Below are 23318 nucleotides of genomic sequence, written 5' to 3'. Positions count from 1 at the left end.
TAGCAAAGGGCAGACTTCAGGCGACACTGCTTTAACCTTCACCTTGGCACGTTCAAGCGGTTTTCGCAACCAAGAGTGTTTTTTTTTTATATATTTAATTTGACTTTTTACAATCGATAAGCGTTTCATTATTTCTAGTCGCCACTTTGAAAAATCATTCGCTAAACAATTGTTTTATTTTAAAACTGTATAAAAAGTCTCTTTTGACGACTCCTCAGTGCTGAGGATGGCAGTTGTGTTCTGGGTTTTGGTGTATGCGGAGGTTGCCGACAAAGCTGATTCTCGGCCTGAACTGTCTTTCGCAGTGAGGGCAGGTAGTTCCATTTCCATTTGGAGAGTTTGCTTGGAGGCATTCCTTGCTCTCCCCCCTTCTCTATCTCTTTCCTCAAAGTCTGCATGTTCTGTCTCCAGGGTTGCCTATTCTTGGCCTGGGTCTCTTATGTACTTTTATTAATGCCACACTTTAAGTTTGCTTTTAAAAGGTCCTTGTAACACTTCTTCTTCTGGACCTCTTGACTGCAATTTCCTTTAAACTGTTCACAGAACAGTTGTTTCAACAGTCAGGAATCCAACATCTGATGATAAAGCCTATTATATTTGGGGAGGGGCGGAGGGATTATTTCAAATATATTTGTTTTTAGTTTCTCATTTATTTCATATAAGTAAACTTTAAGCACAGATTACATAAAATCATTTAATTTGAATTTATATATTTCAAAGTATTTTTATTTAGATTTGGAAGTATAATTTTTTAAATTTAATTTCTAATTAATTTAAAAATTTAACTCTGATAACATAAAAAACATTCACTACTAAGACATTAGAGTCACCTCCCTTTGAATAATCCTCATTTGTAATGTTACGCTGGGAAAGAACCAATCACAGATTGTCTAGCAAAAGCAATTTGACTGAGGCATGTGTTAAGAAAACTTTCTAATCTCATCTTTTTTCTTTGAAGCAAATTGCCGTAAAGATGCACTTGACTGCTTCTGCAAATGATCAACACGTGTTCGAAAACAAACGCAGATGTAGCAGAAGAACAATGGCCAACGCCAAAACATTTTATTTTCACCCAGATACCTTAACAGAATTATATGAAAGAACTTTGATAACCATTATTCAGACGAAAATATCAACAGTTAAATTCTGCAATACCAGCTATTTGCAACATCTCTTTCTCTCTCTTACTCTGGTATATCTATATATCTATAATACTAAAACTCTGTCGTTCTTGATTGTTTGGTTGCGCAATATCCTCCTCTTCTTACTACTACTACTACTACTATTACTTCTCTTTACAAATACTACTACGCCTCCTCTTCCTTATCCTACTCTTACTACTACTGGTTGACATGTATTTTCCCTACTACTACTCTAAACAGAATGACTCATAGAAATCTATCTATATATTTTATTTTTCATTTTAATATACTTTCATAGAAATGTTTCTGTTATGTCACAAAAAAACTATTTTCTTTACGTCACAAGTGTCATGCTCATACATTAATTCCATAGCTAATATAACATACTGACCCCTTAGGGGATGTTTTGCAACTATTCTATATTACAACTATACTGTCACATTTTTCTCACAAATAAATCAACTTTGACCTGTTGACAACATATTTTTTTTTACTGTGTACGTTTTCAGCAGCCTAATTTTTTTTTTTTTTTTTTTTTGCGTTTTAAATTATCCAAATAAACAAGTGTTAATACTTTCTGCATTTTCTTTTTTTTACATCGTTCATTTCCGTATTACGTTTAAGTTATTTTAACGCAACTTATAATTCAATTCAATGGCTGTAAGTTTTTTTTTGTTTTTCAAAAATAAACAATTATAAACAGAATGACTCATAGAAATCTATCTATATTTTTTTTTTCATTTTAATATACTTTCATAGAAATGTTTCTGTTATGTCACAAAAAAACTATTTTCTTTACGTCACAAGTGTTACGCTCATACATGAATTCCATAGCTAATATAACATACTGACTCAACGGGTCAGGGGTAGTCTAGTATATCTATAAAAGTGAAATTGTGTGTGTGTGTGTGTGTGTGTGTGTGTATATATATTTCCCTACCAAAGTACTCTGTTAATTTTTGGTCTACAGATTTGACACAAGGCGTATTGAGATTTGGGAAAATCTTTTTAATTGGTTTTCGGCCAGAAATTTGGCTGCCAAGAGGTCAACGTTCAACGATTTGACCTTTGAAAACTCTTTGAAACTCCTCCACCAATTTTAGGTCGAAACACTTGAAATTTTAAATGTAGGTTACTTGGACATGGTTAAAACGTTTTAATTTGATTTGAGATCAAAACAATGAATGTTAAGTGGTCAAAATTGGGGTCAAAGTTAAAAAGAAATGTGACCTACTCTACCAAATTACTCGGCCAATTTCTGGTCTACACATTTTACATAAAGAGTATTCAGAGATAGGGCAAATTTTTAATTGGTTTGGGTCGAAAATTTGAGCTTTTAAGCGGTCAAAGTTCAAAAGATTTGACCTTTGCAGTCCCTAGCAAATTACTCAGCCAATTTTGGGTCTAAATATTTGTAAATTTTATATAACTGGTATTCAGACATGCAGCAACGATTTTAATCAGTCTTGAGGCGAAAATTTGGCTGGCAAAAGGTTAAGTTGAAAGAGTTGACCTTTGCAGATTCTACCAAACTCCTCCGCCCATTTTGGGTCTATCATTTTGAAATTTTAGATGTAGGTAACTTGGACATGGGTCAAACTTTTCATTTGTATTTGAGATCCAAAAAAATGTTAAGGTCAAAGTTAAAAAAAAAATTACCTCTACCAAATTACTCGGACAATTTCTGGTCTAAACATTTAAAATTTTACATAAAGGGTATTCACACACAAGACAAGTTATGCACATAAGGCCTGAGCAAAGCTGGGCTGAACTGCTATTATATTTGTGCTTCAATTTCAAAAGTTTGTGTTTTTTGTTCTGCCATCACGTGGCATCTCTGAGTCGTGGAGATATAGCAGAAGTTTCTTCTTTTTGTTAGTCATTGTCATGTAGCTGTGTAGTAAAGCAACAATTTTAAAACGTCAACGGCATATTTACGTGATGGCATAAAGTTCTGATTTGCTTATTTTATATATATATATATATATGATGATTGCAACGTCTTGTCAGACGAGTGCCACTCCCTCAGACATTTAAAATCCATGAGCCCAAATGTCTAAGGGAGTATCTATACAAATATGATGTTACAGAGTCTTAGCTTTGTAAGACAGCTAAGTCGCTCTCTCGGTTCAAAATGTTGAGATCCAGCAATAAGCAAGAGCAAGATAGCCAGCAACAAATTAAACTGCAGACCAGCTTGATGTGGGTACTGGTCTTTCGCTTTATGGTTTTTTAAATCAGAGATTTGCTTCTCCTAGAAAGGTTGCCTTCACCACGGCTTACGGGAGCCCTCTCTACCCCAATACACATATACACACACAAATATACACGGTGCTAGTTGGCCGTTGACCCAGAAAAAGAGTTCATTCGCCCTTTGGAAGGTCTTGTTTTTAATCCTTCAAGGAGACTAGCCGCCCTCCTCACCAAACAAGTCTGTCAGGTCATGTCATATGCTACTGGTACCATGTAACCCAGTACTACCTGCCTCATGGTCGGGTCACCGGCGACTAATATATATATATATATGTATACATACTAGCATGCTGGAGTGGCAAGATCCCCACCAAATAAAATTCCTTTGTAAGCTACATATAAGCATCTAAAAAAAAAAAAACAAATTACAAAAAAAGCAGACCCGTCTTAAAAAAATGCACGTGATTTATCTCCTATAAAAAATAAATTGGTCAAATGTCCTCAAACGCTAGAATGGTTTCAAAATAATTAATTATTTTATATTGGATTTGTGAAACCAACCCCCACTCTAAATTCTAAAATTGTTTTGCCTTGTTTCTGTCAAGTCTTCAGGATGTTCACACATAATTTCCCTTAGCCTCATCATTAACCCGAAGTCAGAGTGGCAAGCCTCCTCATCCTTCCATAATTGCACAAAGACCCTTTAAAAGCACACATAATCGTCTTTAGAAAACATCCACATGATTTATTTCCCATAGAAAAATGGTTAACTGCCCTAAAACGCTAGAATGACTCAAAATGGAGAATCATTTTTTTTACATTAAATTCTAAAATAATTTTTGTTTATCTTTAAAGTTTTTTAGTGTTCACACGTAATTGTCTAATGTGTAGAATCACATCTTTTGAAGACGTGGTCAGATGTGTGTGTGGGGGTGTTACAAAGGGTATTAATCTACAATAATACCGAAGAAATATTGTAATATATTAATTTTTAAACAGTCTTAGCTTTCGATTTCAGTTATTTGTACATAAAATGCATTACAATTCAACTTTGAGTTCTTTAACTTTTCTTTTAATGTATAAATTGTATTTATAAGGAATTTCAACATATTTGTGTATTTACTGCAGATTATTTGGAAACCATTAATTTCTGGAAAATTTTAGTAACATATTCTTATTCCTTGCACAAAAATATACGTATATAGTAAATTTCATTGCTTAATCTTGTGTTTTAACAAAGATATAACATTTTTACTAAAAAAGTAGTGCAAAAAATGTGACAAAACGTATATCCAATATCCAAATGTGCAAAGCAAAAAAATAGTCATAACTTTCTTAATTTTTAATATAATTTAAACAATTTAAAAAGATTCTTTCTGAGCTGATCAAGCTCTTTCTATGTATGCTAGTATTGAAATATTTTAAGCCATTACAATTTTTTTCTGTGTATTGCTATATAAAGGTTTTATTTTTTGGTCCTCTGACGAAAGGAGTGTGGACTTGTAAATTCAATCTTGTCCATTCGTCTGTCTGCACTTTTATCCTTGGAATTTAAAAAACATTTTGCATAAACATTAAATATGATATGAGTAAAAAATTAACACCGGATTTTCCGGGAAAACTCTGCTTGCCCCTCCTAGGGGTTCCTTTCGGGTTAAAATGGCTAAAATTGACACTTTTGTGCTTATTAAAAAAAATTGATGCCTTGGATTTTTATAAAACTTTCTGGAAAGTTGTAACTAACTGATTTCTATATAATTTTGTTTGTCTGTACTTCGCAATAACTCTTGGGTGTGCCCCAGGGGTTCTTTTTAGGGCTAATAAAAACACTCCATTTTGAGGACTATTTTACCATATTTGTCCAAAATTTTCTGTATATGTCTATTTAACAATTTTGCATCATGCTGAACTCAAATTTAAATATGTTAAGGCCTTGAGGACTTTTTGGGGCTAAATGGGGGGGGGGCAAATGATGGACTTTTTTTGCAAGGTGGAGAACTCAAATTTACATTTGTTAAGACCTAAAACTGCACTGTTTGTTCATTTTCACCAGGATTTGACGTCTCCTGGGGACTTTTGGTGCTAAATGGGGAGGGGGCAAATACTGAACTTGGTCATTTTTTTATGCCTTGTTCACTGTGCAATAAGGGAGGACCATGTATTACTTCGCTTGTTTTTTTTTTTTTGTTTTTTTTTAGAGGCGGCAAATTTTAAATTAAAATAAACTACAGAAAAAAGTTTTTTATTATACAAATATGTGGTTCAAAAGATGAATTTTTTGTCATAAGTTAAATATAATTTGGGGCATATGACATAATCTAAACATTCAATTTTCACAAAAATAACCTAATGTGGCTAAATGGCACAAATGAAGTGGCCAGTTGATGATGAGTCCATTTTATGAAATTATTCATCAGGTGCTTTTCTCACTAAATTGTATCTTGTGTGTTGAAATCTAACAGAACTGAACTCAAAATAATTGATAGTTGCCAAATCTGCAATTAAAGAAAATAGTTTTCAATTTAAAGTTTGACATTTCTAAAAGAAAAAAAAACACCCTATACATCTCAGCCCTGTTTTAATGATTGATTTTATATATATGTGTGTGTGTGTATATATATATATATATAATGACATAATCATGTTGACACACCGGTTCCCACTGGATCACCGAAGTTAAGCAACATTGAGCCTGGTCAGTACTAAATGGGTGACCATTTGGGAATTCCTGGTGCTGTATGTGCTTATCTCGGCATTATTTCCAGTCATCCTGGTCTTCTCCTTGTCACTGAACCCAAACAGTGCTGATTCAGGAGAGGTGTGGTTAGAGATTGCACAACCCTTGCCTCACAATTACACATGCAACTGCTCCTACAGGGAGTATCCTTTGTCTTTCAAAACTGAACGGAGACATCGATATATATATATATATATATATATATATATATATATATATATATATATATATACACACAGCTGTTGTAACTTGCATATTAATAACATGACACAAAATGAAGGTGCAAGCCTATAAATAGATTTCTGGAGTGGTTTTAAAGTTATTTTTTTTTTTAATATGTGTGGTACGATATCTTCACGAACCCGAGTTGGCCGATGGTTTCGTGATTACCACATACGTTGACTGGTCTTTCTCTGTTTCCTTCCACGCCCACGTTGCTTTAAGATCCGTAGAAAGAATTGATGAGTATGGCCCAGTCGACGAAGGTTGAATTTGTTGCTGGAGGGAAGAAAAGTTGCCAAGCAATCAAAGAAAAAATGTCTGAAAGCGTTTGTTATAAACAATAACAACGTTTATTAACACAATCTTCAAACACCACGCAAGGGGAGTGATTGTGGTTGACTGGCGGAATAAAGTTTTCTTAGAAACTCTTGACTGCAATTAAGCAGCGTTGATGAAGAATGGCAACGGATTTGGTTCTTTAAGCGGCGGCAAAAAAAATGAACCAACTCGATTTTTCGCTTTGGGTATCCTCTATTTATTGGCCCGAATACTTGAACAATCAGTGTCTGATTGGCCAGCCAATGGGGATTGCCGACTAATAGCTATCGTCGTAACAATCACTCAGGTTAGCCTTTGATTGGTTTTAGATAATCGGCCAATTAGTTGCAATCATTGGGAGGGGCTATACGGAGCAATTATGTGATTAGTTGATGAATAATGTATAGCCGCCCAGTCCTTGTGCCAAGCTTGTACTCAATTCCAAGTTAGGCCGACCCAAAAATGATTGCCAACTTAAAAATATATTTATTGTTTATAATTTGATAAATTATGATTTTTCAGCAGGTGCAAACGTCTGCACTTTGTTTTTGTTTTATCTGTCATTCCCAATTTCTTTGCACTTAAAATGTCGGACTTTCAAACCGAATTAATTTTACTTATATAGTTCGTTTATAATTTTGAAAGGTCAATACACCTACAGATGGTTTTTGTTTTATTGACAGATTTATAGGTCAAATCCTGTTCTTGCTAAGGTCGCCATCTCTTTGCACTCAATGACAGTTTATTACACTTGGTTCTCAAAAAATGTTGGCTACCTTAACAAATTTTATACTGTTCAATAAAACAATTAATATTATAATTTAATTAATTATTGTTTAATTAACTTCGCCAGTCAACCTTTTGACACTTAATTAAAAGTGTCATACTCCTCCCCCACTTACCGACATTTAACCTTTGGTTAAAGGTCGGTAAATCATGTTTAACGGTACATACAGAAGACATATAATTACAATGATTGATTACACAGTTCAGTTTTGTATGTGTCCATAGAAAAAAAATCAATTGTTCATCCTAACAAACAACCCCATCTTTTTTTTTCTACATCCCCCCTTTTTTTTTTGACATTTTAAAATATTACAAAAAATGTTTTCATTTTCTTTTTTTTTTTACAGAATTATTATCTCTTTTTTTTTATATAATGATAATAATGACAACAACAATAATAATAAATGTTCATTGCAGAGTCCTTCATTTTTTTTTCATGCATTTGTAGGAAATTTTTTTCTTTTTTTTTTTTTTTTAATGCATTTGTAGGAAAATTTTTTTTTCATGCATTTGTAAAGATTTTTTTAATCGATTGTTCCAAGAAATTCAGATCATTACACTGAAAGTATCTCCACCGATGGTAATTGCAAGGCTTCTTTCGGGATATTTGTGGTCTGTGGAGTTTGTATGTCACCTATTGGTTCAAGTTCGATTTGTTGTTCCAGTCTCTGCTGTTGATCAGTGACAACCGTTCCTGAGCTCCCAACATTCTTGTGCAGTTTAGTTGGTTCATTTCTCTTAAGCTTACTTAAACAATGGCGTACTATCAGGCTTGATGTTAACAAAACTGATACAATTAATAAGATGATGGCTATTACCAAAATTAACCAGGTAGAACTACCTACTTGTTCACTTTCTGTTAGGGAATTTTCCTCTCTAAGTGCATCGAGTTTATGTATTAATTCCCTTAAATTTATTTTCTTTAGAGGACTTACGACATTAGGGATTGCTTGCGGGGTCATGTTTGGAAATCCTTTTATTAGAGGTTCCCATAGGCTTAATCTACTAGTAAGTGTGATATTCATCAATGGTAAAAAAGAGTCGCTGGTCTCAAATTTTTCCTCGGCTTGGTAATAGGGAGGAAGGGTTATAGCGCCGCCATAGACCCCACAGCCCAATGGCACCTGCAGAGTGGTCAACGGAGGAGATATTTTTATTGTTTTGGGAGGTTTTCCGGTACATACCTGAGATAGTTCCAACTCATCTTTCGCTGCTATCGCCCATGCCCCATCTGTTATCCTAATAGCATTTGGCAGCATTACATCTAGGAGGACTTCTATTTGACAATGCTGCCCTATTCCCTTTTTATTCAAGGATAAAGAGCGATGCCATTACACACCCCACCACCCTCATGATTAAAAGTGTCATATATGTAAATTAACAATCCTATTCCAATAAAAGTATAGAAGACACACCCACTTCGCTGCCCATTTTGCATAATCGTAATCTGAAAGTGGTGGACTATGTTAGCTATTTTCGGTATGTTAAGTGCTGAAGATGGTTGCAAGTTTAACTCTACCATTAGTGTAAATTTGGCATGGAGTATTGCTGCGAATTGTCATCAGTTCCGACATTGCAAGCTATCCCTTTGACTATTCGGGAGAGTATATGGACATAAGTGTTTGGCCCTCATCTAATCTTCAGCGTAATGACAGAGCAATAATCAAATGGATATGTAATGTTGAGTCTGGTCAGACTGACATATCAACTCTAATACCGTTTGCAAGGTTCAATATACGAAAACTTAATAAACACCGGACGACCAAGTTTTCTCTGTGCAATGGTGAAAGAGATGGCTGGTTAATTTTAATGCATCTAAAACCAACCTATCTTTCCATCATCAACGCTTTGTCCCCATCTGACACCAATTGAAATAAATGGTTCTGATCTTGGGGAGGCTTTATGTTTTCCAAGAGTCTGGATCTGACCTGTACTCCTGATCTGAGATGGAACACGTTCATCAAATCCGTTGCCAAGGCTGCTGGAAAAATGGTGAGATCGTTCTACTGCTCCAGTAGATGTTTCACTGCTGATGCAATTCTCTACCTGTATAAAAGCCAAGTACATCCAAGGATGGATTTCTGTTGCCACATCTGGGCAGGAGCTGCTAGAAGCAACTCATCCTGCCTTGACAGAGTTCAAAATAGACTTTGTAACCTAGTGGGGGATGCCCTTTTCTCTTTCCTGCAACCTCTTTCTCACGGGAGAGACATTGCAAGCCTGTCTCTGCTTTATCATTATTTTCATGGCAAGTGCTCGTCTGAGCTTCAATCTATGGTCCCCCTGGCCTGGCTTTCACAAAAAACCCTCATCTAACTGAAACCACTATTGATAATTTCTCTCATTCTTTATCTGTGCCCACACCTAAATGTAGATCCATGAACAAAGATTCTTTCTTAGAACTGCACATCTGTGGAACTCTGTTCCACTTTCCTGCTTTCCAACTGACTACAATATGGTCATCTTCACGTCCAATGTGAACAAGTTTTTGATGAACCGCCCCCTTAAGTAATCCAATTTACCAAATTTTCACTACTAATGATTATAACGACATTTTCCCATTGACTACTGTACACTCATTAACCCTTATCCTAGAGTTGCCTCTGGGCCTTGATAAGTGGTGACTCTTTTGTAAAAAAAACAAAAAAAAAAAAAATATCAGATATGTTGAAAGGAGTTACCGTTAGATAAAAAACTTTAGTGCAAACCTCAAGAAGTTTAGATGATGGAATTTTAATAACTATAGCTAAAGATACATTACTTCTTTCAAACTCCTTGGTTTAATGTTCACAGGGAACATGAGTTGAAACAGATACATTGAGAGCAGGGCCGCTGTAAGCAAGATGGGCTCTCTCTACCATGCTAGAAAGTTACTTACGCCTGAAAGTATCCTGTACTTCTACAAGGCCACCATTCGCCCATGTATAGAGTGTTTTTGTCACATTTGGGCTGGTGCATCTGCTACTAGACCTAGACAGGGTTCAAGAGTTGCCAACCTGATAGGTCTGGAACTGTCATCTAAGCTTTGGCCTCTGTCCCATTGACGAAATGTTGCATCCCTTTGTCTGTTCTACAAGTATTTTAATGGTGAATGTTCCGATGAACTACAAGCCCTTGTACCCCTTCTACGTAATTACACTCAACAGACCAGATAAGCAGCAAAATCGCACCCCTACACAGATGCCTAGATGTAAGAAAGCCTTCTACTCTAATAGTTTCTTCCCCCAAAACTGCTAGACTTTGGAACTCCCTTTTGGGTTCCTGCTTTCCAAACTGTATTGACATTCAGAAGTTCAAGTGTAATGTGAACAGATATCTCGCTGCTTAACTCCCTACATAGTATCAGTGCAACTTATGTCTCCAATAGTACATCAATGTGGCACTGTGCCTTGTTTGGGGTAAAAATGGAAAAAAAAAAAAATTCCTAGCTTAAAGACAGATTGCCAGACTGCCAGATAATCTCAGACCCCTGAGAAAAGTAAATAAGGCGATAATATGAATGCAGAGAATAGTGCCAATTTCTATTAGAAGTTAATTTTAGAATTAGGACTATGTGCATCACAGGAAGTCATGAGCGACATTTAGTAGATAAACTTGAATCTTTTTCTTTTATTCTGGACAGCGAATGTGTGCGAAAGCTTTTGCACAGCTGAGTTGCCGACGTTACGAATACAGAATGTGGAAGAATGAAGAGCCTGGAAGTATTTTTATAATTTTTATGTCAATTTTAAAAAAATTTTTTTTTTATCTTCACTTTTTACATTTTGTTGTTTTTCATTTTGTTTTTAGCATTGAAAAAAAAAAAAAAAAAAGATGTGGAAAGCTGCCGCAGGTACAAATGTGAATTTTGAAGTAACTGGAGGAGATGATGACGATTGGGAAACGGATCCTGATTTTGAAGTAAGAATTTTTATTTTTAATTAAATGTTTTCTTTGTGTTGTATTATGGATTTTGTCAGTCCATGTCTGTATCTCTTGATAGAAGGAGCGTTCAATAAGTAATGCCCCGGACTCACTTCTTATAGCAGCAGAGCAATGAAACTTGCCATAGTTATTAGTCTTTCTTTATATAGAAACCACCTTACGCACTTTTATCATTTAATGCGCCTCTGGAGATCGTTTTTGTAAATGCACCTCTTTCAATCATGACATAATTTCAGAAATAAGGTTGCATGAATCTGGAAAATACTTTCCTTTCAAAAACAACTTCATGAGTTTGAAGACGTGAAAGTCAGATGGTGCGAGGTTAAAGGAATAGAGGAAGATTTCATAATCACACGCATGTGCTTCTGATATGGTAACATACGCGTTGTGAACCAAAATGTTGTCTTGCAGGAGAAGGGTAACTTTGAATTTGCCCCACCTCTTGATTTTGACAGCTTCTCTTAATTTCCTTAAAAGTGAAGCATAATAAGTTCCTGTAATTGTCGTACCCTTTGCCAGGAAATCTGTCATCAGTACTCCATCGTGGTTCTAGAAGACTGAACGTTGTAACACGATAGATCATGAACCTGGGGAGAGTTACTTGGTTTCTTCAACTGTTGTTACATCCTTGGAAGGCAACCAGCTTCCCGGGTGTTAGATGCGATCAAAATGATAGGCACATGATGGAAATATCAAAGATGAATCCTTAAGGTTGACTGGATGTCGGCTACTGGTGGGTCTCTTCTTGATGTCATTACGGGTAGCATTCTATCATTGTTGATTGCTTGCTGAAATTGAACGCTTGTACAAAACAGCAAACAAAGAATGTTTTTATAAAAGTAAAATAACTGTCACTTTTAGCTAAGCTGATATACGCTGACATTTTGAAGTACCTGCCTCTGCCAGTATCTGCGTATCTCCCCCATTGTAATATGGGGGGAATGAGGTTTGCTTATATTGCGTGTCAATGTTCACTTTTATGGCATATCAGCCCTTTTGAGGGGTTTATAAAAATGAAGCAGAACGTACCTTTTATATCCTCTCCGTATCTCTTGAATGTGTCCTTGAATGGTTTGTGTTCTGATGTCGGCACACCGGTAACAATAGCTTTCTTATGCAAGTCTCATTTCTCTGGACAGTTGGATCTTTATTCAGTTACAATTGAAGTCCTGTACCTGTTCATGCGTCATCCTTAGAAGAAGAATGGGAATTTTTCTATTTGTTTATTTGTCATTCAGCCCTATCTTGTTGCTTCCACAAGGTCTTTCGTCTTCTCAGAATCGCAACAGACTAACTGCCTGCGATTAACTAATTTTCCAACTCTTGACTATAAATTGATTAGAAAATGCATGTGCATCCATATGTATTTTAAGGTGTATGTGTGGAGGTGGTAACACCCCATTAACCGGTTTGCACTCAAAATGTACCAACCTGCCTCGTGACCTTTACTAGCATGCAGGTGTACGCATTTGAGTTTGAGGCCTGTCAGTTTTAATCTCTTGACCACTTAACTTGGCACAAGCAATTGGTTCCTGCCAGTACCGTCTTTACCAGGTTATTGACACACAACACCAGGAGTACAGGACAAGTTTGCTACAAGGTTTAATTATGCAGAAGCCCCAGCTCCCCCAAAAGGGAGCTTCTTCATTGTGCCACAAACATGACCTTGCAAGCAGAGGGTTGCACTCTTGATTCTTTGGAAGCCGTGAGTCCAAGTGCTTCCACTGCATTGACTGGATCATAGTAATAAACTGTGACCTTCATAATAGTAGACCTAATCACTGAAAGATGATATCATGCTGGAGGTCCTTGCAAGCAAAGTCTGGCGAACAGTCAAATTGTCGATAATGAATGAGAGCTTTTTATAAACACATTAGAAAACTTAAAAACTTTCATTGAAAAAGACAAAAATAAGAAACATAATTTATACTGAAACTAAATTTATTCAATATTAATTAAAAAAAGAAAAATGAGAATTCAAAATGGAAAACGATCTATAAATAAAAATTTTGTTTCATGGATTTAAAACAAAAATTTATTTACTTAAAATATGAATTAAACAAAATAAAACAAAGGAACATGATTCGATTTATATGCAAACTGAATTTTATTCAATCTATACTCCTATAAATTTGGATTTCATATTAAAAACTCTTTTTTCTATTTATTTAAAAAGAAACTACATCTTTGTTATATATGGGTCGTGAAATTGCATTTATCTGCAAAAGATCTAGCTAATTTACATATTCTTTTAAACATTCATTTTAATTAGTTCCATATTATGTTTTTTTTTTTGTTTTCTTATGGGATGATCATCTTTAGTTAACTATTATGTGTAGTTATATTCATGCAGATATTCTACATGATTTATACTTGTGTAATATTTGCATAAACACAGACCGCTTTCTATATATATTCATGTATGCATATACATCTTTAAAAAATTTGCCTACCAAACTCAATGCAAGAGTGTCAAAATAAAAAAAAATGGAATTTGCCAGGTGAAGGTTGAACGATGTCATTACAAATGTGCATTCATGATGTAATAGCTATTAGTTGATGTTTTAATTTTTAGCCTTGCAGCAAACCTGTCTTCATAGCTGAGGCATTAACGTCAAAGGAAAAAGTAAATCGTAAGCTATGCGTTTTGGTTTTTGATTCTCGATGGTGACGCACAAGCTATTTTCTTTTTTCTTTTTTTTTTTAAACTTTTTAAATCATTATTTTTTCAATCATTACTTGGGTCCAATATAATATAATAAATACGAAATCTGCATTAATCAAAATATATTTAAGCATATTTTACGACCAGGAGCGTGCTAGTATATATATATATATATATATATATATATATATGGCATAATCACGTTGACACACTGGTTCCCATTGGATCACTGAAGTTAAGCAACGTTGAACTTGGTCAGTACTAAATGGGTGACCATTTGGGACTTCCAGGTGCTGTATGTGCTCTCTGCTTATCTCGGCATTGTTTCCAGTCGTCCTGGACTTTTCCTTGCCACTGGACTCAAACGATGTGTGGTTGGAGATTACACAACCCTTGCCTCACAATTACACACACAGTTACCCCTACAGGGGGGTATCCTTTGTCTTTTGAGACTGAATGCATTATCATATATATATCGCTGTGGGTCTGTGTTTGTTTATATATTGGTGGCTTATATAAAAGTCACTTTTTGTGTGTGAGTTCCTTCCTCATAGGTTCCGAAATGGCTGAGCTTATCTTTTGAAAATTTCACACAAAGATGATTTATGTCTGGCAGTGTTCTTAGATAGTTTTGTACAGAAATTTGTCCGATATGTATCAAAAATTGTAAAAAATCTGATCCTAAAAATAGTCTTTCGTTCTTATAGATAAAAAAGAATTTTTACAGGTGAATATTTTAGGTTGCACCGGAAAGGGAGATAATAAAATCTCAACAAATAATTTCTTCTTAGAAAAAACCCCAGATTTGCTGACATCTGGAAACATAGCTCAGTGGTAGAGCATTCGACTACAGATCGAATTATCCCATTTTCAAGCCCAGGTGTACCTCACCATTTTATTTTAATTTTTTTCTTATTCATGAATTCAATTTATAATAAAAGAAGAGATACCATTTAAAATTGCCGCAAATTATTTTGTTTGCATATTTTAAAATTAAACATTCATCAGAAGTGAGTTTCCAGGGCATTCATCATCAAACCCAAATATCAGCTGACATGATATTGTAAACAAACACAGACGGAATTTGATGAACGACATTATCGTAATTTTTTTTTTATCTTTTTGCGACTTAGTCTTCATAATATATAATCAATAAAGGATTGATTTCATAATAATACATACGAAATCTGTATGAATTAAAATATCACGTTTAAGCATGTTATACAACCGGGCAATGCCAGGCGTCCAGCTAGTCAGAACAAATAAAACGGGATTTCATTGTGTACAATGTTTAGGCACAATATAACTCTTGAAAATTACATGTGGGATAACGTACAATTGTCAAAAATGAAAACTGTACAAGTCTGGATGTACGTGTGTTCACGTGTGTGGAGTGGGAGATCAGCTGCACCTTTAGCAAATTTTGGAACGTTAGCGTTTTAAAGGATACAGTGTCTCGGTGATCAACAACTCCTGCAGACTTTTTCATGCTTAGCAATTCTGATTGTGAAATAATGTTTCAGAGCAACAGGGAATAGCTGCTGTTTTTTTTTTTTTTTTACTTTTTTATACACGTTCAAATCAAAAAGGTGCTCAGGGTTGTTGTTGGTGGGAGTGGTTGATAATTTTGTGAGTGGTTAATAGTGATGGGACGATTCCAATATTTCTAATTCCGATGCAATTATCGATTCTAGTCTGAATTACTGATTCTGATGCAATTCTGAATTTTTGTATAACCTAAATATTTAGCTGTGGAGTTTTTTTCAAATTTTACTTCATTTGGATTACTGTAAAAACCCATGTAAAAGTAAAAACCCATGTAAAAGTAAAAACCCATGTAAAAGTAAAAATACAGTTTGTGAGAGGCAATCTGTAGACTTTAGTTTGGCCGTTTAAAGTCAATAAATATTTATCATTTTATCATTAGTGATGCAATGGAAAATTTGATTTTGAACAAAAATAAATAAATAAAAGAATCGTTTTTGTCATCAGAAAATGCACAAATTTTTCTGATACCGATAACTCAAAAAGTCTGATACCGATTAATCATTCCAACACTAATGTTTACCAATTCAATTGCTTGAAAAGTTTCGCTAAAGCTGATCCACAGGAAAAAAGGTGTTCAGAGCAGATATTTCAAGAGTATTTGCTTGGTCACATATCTTTTAATGATTTCAAATTAGTTAATATTTCAAACAAAATAGTGGTTCCAGAGCAATGACATGGATTCTATGTATTATCTCTATATCTATAAAAGTGAGAATATGTGTGTGCTTCTCAACCTATATACTCAACAAATTTTGGATCTATACACTTGAAAATTGGTGTATAGGATATTCAGATGTGGAAAACTTTTAAATTGGTTTACGTTTGTAAAAAAAAAGAAAAAAGGGGGGCTGCTAAGGAGTCAAAATTGAAAAATTGGTACGTGGAAGTCATTGGATTTTTATCTGTTTGCTAATTGTTCCACGAATGCACATGTGTGAATAGTTCACATGACAGATTGAAAATTGGGACAGGTTGGAAAACTGCTTCTGTGGTACCAGTATTCAAGAATTCTGGCGAAAGAACTGACCCATTAAATTATCGCCCTATTAGCCTCCTCCCATTTTTTGCCAAAATATTTGAGACCTTAATTAACCATGCTCTAGTCCAGCACCTTACAGATGCTAAACTTCTGACCGACCAACAATATGGATTTAGACAAGCCCGTTCCACAGCAGACATCCTCACTGTAATCTCTGAACGCATATACCATTCACTGGACAAAGCGGGAGAGGGCAGAGCGGTAGCTCTAGATATATCTAAGGCTTTTGACAGGGTATGGCATGAGGGTCTCCTCAGGAAGATTAGATCATACGGTATCACTGGTAGAATACTTAACATAATTAAATCCTTCTTAGATAAGAGAAAAATCCAGGTTGTTCTCGACGGTCGTACATCTAAACAATATGATATAAATGCGGGAGCGCCCCAGGGATCTATCCTTGGACCTCTACTGTTCCTGATATTCATAAATGACCTCCCCGACAAAATTGCCTCTGAGATGAGTATATATGCTGATGACACCACACTCTATAGCAGGCACGACAGGAAAACAAATGAACCTATATCTAAAGTAATGGCAGAAACACTAGAGGATGACCTCCAATCAGTAGTGGAATGGGGACAAAAATGGATGGTCACATTCAATGCCGCCAAGACTAAACTGGTTTCATTCAATAATTACAAGAAACCTTCTCTACCACCTATAGCAATGGCCAACGACTCTTTATCTGAGAGTATGTCTTTCAAGCTCCTTGGCCTAACGTTCACAGGAAACATGAGTTGGAACAATTACATCGAGGGCATTGTCAGGGCCGCTGCAAGGAAGGTAGGCTCTCTCTACCGTGCTAGAAAACTACTAGCACCCGAAAGTATCCTGTACCTCTATAAGGCAACCATTCGCCCATGTATGGAGTATTGCTGTCATATTTGGGCTGGTGCATCGGCTACTAGTCTCTCGCTCCTTGACAGGGTTCAAAAGAGAGTCGCAAATCTGATAGGCCCTAAACTGGCATCTAAGCTTCAGCCTCTGTCCCATCGATGAAACGTTGCATCCCTCTGCCTGTTCTACAAGTATTTTAATGGTGAATGCTCTGATGAACTGCAAGCACTTGTGCCCCCACGATGTGAACACCCTCGACAGACCCGACAAGCTGCAAAATCCCACCCCCACACTGTAGAGATCCCTAGATGTAAACGATCTTTCTACTCCGGTAGTTTCTTCCCCAGAACCGCTAGACTTTGGAATTCCATTCCAGGTCACTGCTTCCCCAACTGTACTGACATGCAGAAGTTCAAGTGCAACGTGAACCAACATCTTGCTGCCCAAATCCCTACATAGTACCCCAGTAGTTGTTTCGCCTGATAGTAGCCCCCTACACCAAAGTGGCAATTTGCCTTGTTTGGGGTGAAAATGTAAAAAAAAAAAAAAAAAAAAAAATTACTTATGTTAAGAACAAGTAGTTTGAAAACACCTTTCAAAGACGTGTCACGCTGGTCTAATGGTTATCGTACTTGACTCACTGTCGGGTTAGGTTTTGATCTCAGCTTTCGAGTTCTTTCTTTTATTTATTTACTTACAAGAAGTGAATGGTTTAGAAAATGCACGTCTCAGTTTATTAATTACAATATAATATTTGTGTATTTTATGACCGGGCAATGCTGGGCATCCCGCTGGTTGTATCATAGTTTTAAGTTTTGTGACTAACAATGCTCTTGCTGAATGATGCTGAGTCTTCTTGCAATTTTAGAGATGTGCTTCATTCAGCGCAAATCACTGCTGACAGTAATACCCATGTCATGACCCTATAATGTAATATTTTTTAATTTGGGTAGTTTTTGTCAAGTCTCACTTTTCTCTTTTATTACGGTACTAGCAGGGTTACCTTGCACTGCCCAGGACAAAAGTGTAACATGTCTATTAAAACTTCTATCTCTGTACATCTTTCTCTCTTTTCCTTTGGATTGGGACAAAAATAAAAAATGCAATAGTCTAGAAGGATTTCTCTTACATACAGAACAGAAAAGATTAAATTTAATAGCAGAACAGGTACTACATTTTACTCTAAGCTAAAAGGCCAAGTATTATTCATACATGTGTCATACATAATGTCTTTTTAACCTTTCCATATTTTCATTTAGTTTAATTTCTTTCTTTTATAAACTAACACCGAACCCTCAAAACTTGGTGAATCAAATTTTCCATACAAGCCTAGTGTCGGGTATGTTAGCTATTTTTTTAATGATGGGTATTTTTTATTTTGGTATTTTCGTTTAAGAATATGCTTTCTGGCAGGGTCACATCTGGGCTGATGCAGCAACCCCTAGCCCCTTCCTTTTGGACAGGGTTTGAAAATAATCTCTAACCCAATAAGATCCCACACAGTTTTTGTTCCGTTGCTACAACATCACATTCCTATGTTTGTTTTACAAGTACTTCAAAAGAATATGCTCCAATGAACTTGCTGCACTTATGCCCCTCTCAGTGTGAATACCATTTCACCTAACTAGAAGCAAAATCCCCTCTTCATTGTATAGCTTTCAAGAGGCTGGAATATTTTCTACTCTATCAGCTTCTTACTTGGGCTACTTAGAACCCCCCCCCCCTGCTTCCTGTTTCCACGACTGTACCAACATGCAGAAATTTAATGTAATGTGAACGAATAGCTTGTTGTCCAGTTTCCCCAGCCAGGTGGTCTTCCTATAAAAATTCTTATTGTAGTCTCTTACAAAGGATCCAATCTCTCCCCACCTAGCCCGAAGACGTCTACATGACATACTGTTTAACATATCTGTGATTACAGTCTATGCCCTTACTATCAATGCCACTGATGACATTAAGGATGTTTTCTATGATAGTCTCCAGGCTTTTATGGACAAAATCTTGAAACTATAGAAACTAATATGAAGCACCTCAGAGATCACTGTTCAAACGGATTGCTTTTGCAGCAACAAATTGGTTTTCAATCTCAAGCACCCATTTTCAACATCTCAAATGCCACTTCGATACCCCAATGACAGTGTTGCTCTGAATCAAATCGAGCATGTCCTCATCAAATCTTGCTGGGTATCTCACGTGCTCAACTGTCAGGTGTACTGTGGGGCAGAAACCACCAATGTCAATGGCTTCGATCATGTCAATCAAGTCCGTGCAAAAGCATGTATATAAGCAAATAAGACTCATTGGGTGCTGAAATATAATTTATCATGGCTTATATAATTTATCATGGCTTATATAATTTATCATGGCTTATATAATTTATCATGGCTCAAGTGTGAAGCTACTCATTTCGAATATATCTATCCGACCATCTTGAAGCACTTCAATCAACTGATACAAATGTCGAGGATCTGTGACAATCCTTCAAAAGCCATGTCAACGAAGTAGCACATCAGACTTTTGGCACCACCAAAAGACGTGTCAATGATTGGATATCAGGCTGCACAATTGAGCTCGCAAACTGAAAAACCAGCTCAATGTTCTGCCAAATGATTTGTGATAACTCTCACTCTGCGAGAACTGATCGCCACATTTACTGGCAGAAAATTGCCAAAAAACATGGAGCAAGCCTTGTCAGTAGATAATACCAGAAAGCTGTACAGTATTCTTTGATTAACCATGAAACCATTCTTTGGATAACATTTTCAAATGAATTTACATTATAGCAACAGTTGCTTGCCATTGACTTCTTGCTGACAATGGCCATTGGTTTTCACTGGAGTTTGGGTGGCAACAAGCCTCTCCAATGTCCTAGTATTATTCACTCATCCAGTAGCGGTCTTGTTAGTGATTTCTCTCCTAGGTTTTCCATCATCTTTGGCCCTTCATGACTATTTGGTGATACAAGTCGATACCAACATTATTTTTTGCGGGGAGTGGGGAGGTGGAGGCATAATTAACTTACAATTTTACGGTTTCAGTTTTCTTGGTTCTATCTAGTATTCTTCTATCTTTTTGTTTTACTTCTGTTGTCGTTCCCACAATTATTATTTTATATAGAAATGTTCTTGTAAAGAGATTTATTTTGCCATCTAATTTACATGTGTGTCTACGGTGTGTTCATGTGTATGTAAATTTGTTAGTGACACTTAGAAAAGAGTCACTTTTTCTCTAAATAAATTCTTACAGTATCGCTTGTTTATTAAATTGTTAGGTGAAAATACAGGATAGTTACAAAATTGACATTCCTTCCCCATGTTAAGAATGGATTTCTAAGTAATGTTATTATTTCAGCACAATCTGTTTCCGCGTAAGCACCAAAATTTGTTTTACGTAAAAACAAAAAAAAAATGAGTCTTATTTTCTGGATAATATTGAAATAAAGATATTTGCTATTTAATTTACATACATATTTACGGTATCTATAGACATAAGTTAGGTAATAAAATAACAAGAAACACTAGTAAAAAAAAAAAGTCACTTTCTCTAAATGCTCATAGACATGAAGAAATATTAATGGCTGAATTGCCCGAAAAGAAGGAAGTTTCTCCGCTCAATTTGTTGAAAGGAAGTCTAGTGCCATTCAATTTTTTTTTTCGCACCTGCACGCACTGGCTACGCAAGAACTGCAGAGGAATTATTGGTAAGTCGAAAGAGGATAACCAATTTGTGTGCAAGTAATAGAGATGGAGGAGAACTGGGATGTGGAGAAAGTACACCTGGATGGCGAAGCTGTTGATATTGTAGAGAAATGTTACCTTGGAAATACTATTGGAGCACAGGGTGGAGTAGGTGCTATTGTTAGTGCAAGAATTAGAAGTGGATAGTAATTTCATGAAATTTCTTACTTGGCTAGCGAGCAGTGTGTTAGCGTTGTTGATCAAGAGAAGAATCCATCAAGCATGTGCAGTGTGTGATGATGTATGGAAGTAAAACCTGGCCACTGAAGGTTGAGGACATGCGTTGCATGGAGAGAAGTGAAAGAATAATGATACAATGGATGTGTAATATGGGTCTTAAAAGCAGTCTTAGTTCTAATGACCTGAGAGAAAAATTAAATCTGGACAGTATAGGAAGTAGATGTGTGCAGAAGAATAAACTTTGATTGTATACCTACGTTTAAAGAGTGGATGAGTTTTTGGGTGAGTAGATTTAGAACAGTTGAGGTCACACAGGGGGAAGTGATAGGAATGGCCGATTGTCTTGTTTTACAGCATATCAACCCTTTTCAGGTTATTTAGCGCCAAGTCCAATTATTTTGGAAAATAGTATTCATGTTGCATCCAATAATTTTTTTTTTTTTTTTATTCTTCAGGCTTTTTGTATTTTCAATCGCTAGTTTGTAGCGTTTGGTTTGGTTGTTTATAGTGAATTTTATCGTTTTTGTTTCCTGCCCTGCAGAACATGAATGAGTTTTGTAATGGGAGAGCGAAAATGGTTACAATATTAATATTTGGTACATTTTAAGTTAAGAAACCAGTCAGGAAGTGAGGGAGATAGAAAAAGAAAGGGGGAATGGGAAGAAGTGAAAGGTGGGTTGTTGTTTTTAGTTTTTGTAGAACATAATTAAGTTTTGCAAAAGGAAGTAGAAAAACAAAAAGCATCAATGTTAGGTGCATTTCGTCTTAGGAAGCCAATATCTTCAGACAGCCTGATATGGTGGCACCAGGATAAAAAAATGGATCTGAGAGATAAAAACTTGGACAGAGATAGGTTATATTAATTTATTCATTGCAGACTATTATTCTCATCTTTACTAGTTGTTGTTTCACGACGTTTCAGCCAACTAATCCTCTGGCCTTTGTCAGATGGTAACCGCGACGGATAGGAACTTCGAATCTCCTAACTGCATTCTCAGCAATACCTGCCATCCATAGTTGTTGTCGTCTTACCATGTTTTGGCTAAGTAAGCCTCTGGCCAGCTTTGGGTAGGATTGAAACCGCTATCTTCAGACAATGCTCATCTGGAACCGTAGAGATTCAATGTCTCTATCAACTGCGCCACTGGCCCCGAAATGTCATTAAACAACAACTAATAAAGATGAGAATAATAGTCTGCAATAAATAAAGTTAATATAAATAATACTCATCTCAATAATGAATTCCAATTAAAAAATAAGAGAGATAGGTTAGTTTTGAAGTCAATTTCTTAATGCCATTCAATACATGGCAGTGTAAAAATGAATGTTAAATCGAATATGATGCTGATTAATCGACATAGTGAGGAGCGGGGGGCGCCGAGGTAAATATACAGATAAGAGAGATACGTTATAACTTTTATTTCACATCTTTATTTAATCGTGTTGTTTTTTGCTCCCCTTGATAGTGTTGAGCTTTCTTTATCTTAATAAGTTTTGCTTTGTTAAAGATTTACTCTTTGATAACATAATTATTTTAATATATATATATATATATATATATATATATATATATATATATATATATCAGCCTCCTCCCTCTCTTGGCATTCTTTGTGTATGAACGAGGATCTCTATTTCTGCTCCAAGCCTTCGGCACCATATTTTTTTGCTGATGGGGTGGGGTGGAGCGACATTGTCTGCTTGTAAAAGACACTTAAATATGAGATTTTAATTCATGCAGGTTTCGTATATATTATTATAATCAATTCTCTATAAATTATTTCATTATGTCGTACCCAATATATAGTCGTGATTTCAAAAGTTAAAAAAAAAAAAAAATGACTTTGGTGCCATCAGCTAGAATCGAACCCGAAAGCAAAATTTGTAGCATTCCAGACTGAGATGTATGTTAAAACATAAGCTACCGTCAGTTAGATAAAGAATAGCTAAAAATAAACTAACATTATTGTACAGAGGAGATGCAGTT

At 35.6% G+C, this 23318-nt stretch overlaps 1 protein-coding gene and 2 pseudogenes across 23 annotated transcripts in view; all 3 read left to right on the top strand.

Annotated features, from left to right (window-relative positions):
* LOC145291177 (uncharacterized) overlaps positions 1–23318 on the top strand; it is a 168440-nt gene that overhangs the window by 46887 nt on the left and 98235 nt on the right. For all 23 annotated transcript variants that reach the window (XM_080136743.1, XM_080136738.1, XM_080136730.1 and 20 more), the window contains one exon: positions 11188–11298. In XM_080136743.1, coding sequence (XP_079992869.1) covers positions 11212–11298 — 87 coding nt within the window. In that variant the 5' untranslated portion in view covers positions 11188–11211. The remainder of the gene's footprint in view (positions 1–11187; positions 11299–23318) is intronic.
* On the top strand, positions 5961–6078 carry LOC145291669 (5S ribosomal RNA; annotated as a pseudogene).
* LOC145291679 (5S ribosomal RNA) lies at positions 14173–14289 on the top strand (annotated as a pseudogene).

The sequence above is a fragment of the Euprymna scolopes genome, chromosome 12 (assembly GCF_053919585.1).
Source record: "Euprymna scolopes isolate OS-2025 chromosome 12, ASM5391958v1, whole genome shotgun sequence".
Lineage (NCBI taxonomy): Eukaryota > Metazoa > Mollusca > Cephalopoda > Sepiida > Sepiolidae > Euprymna > Euprymna scolopes.
This window is presented reverse-complemented; position numbering and strand designations above follow the sequence as displayed.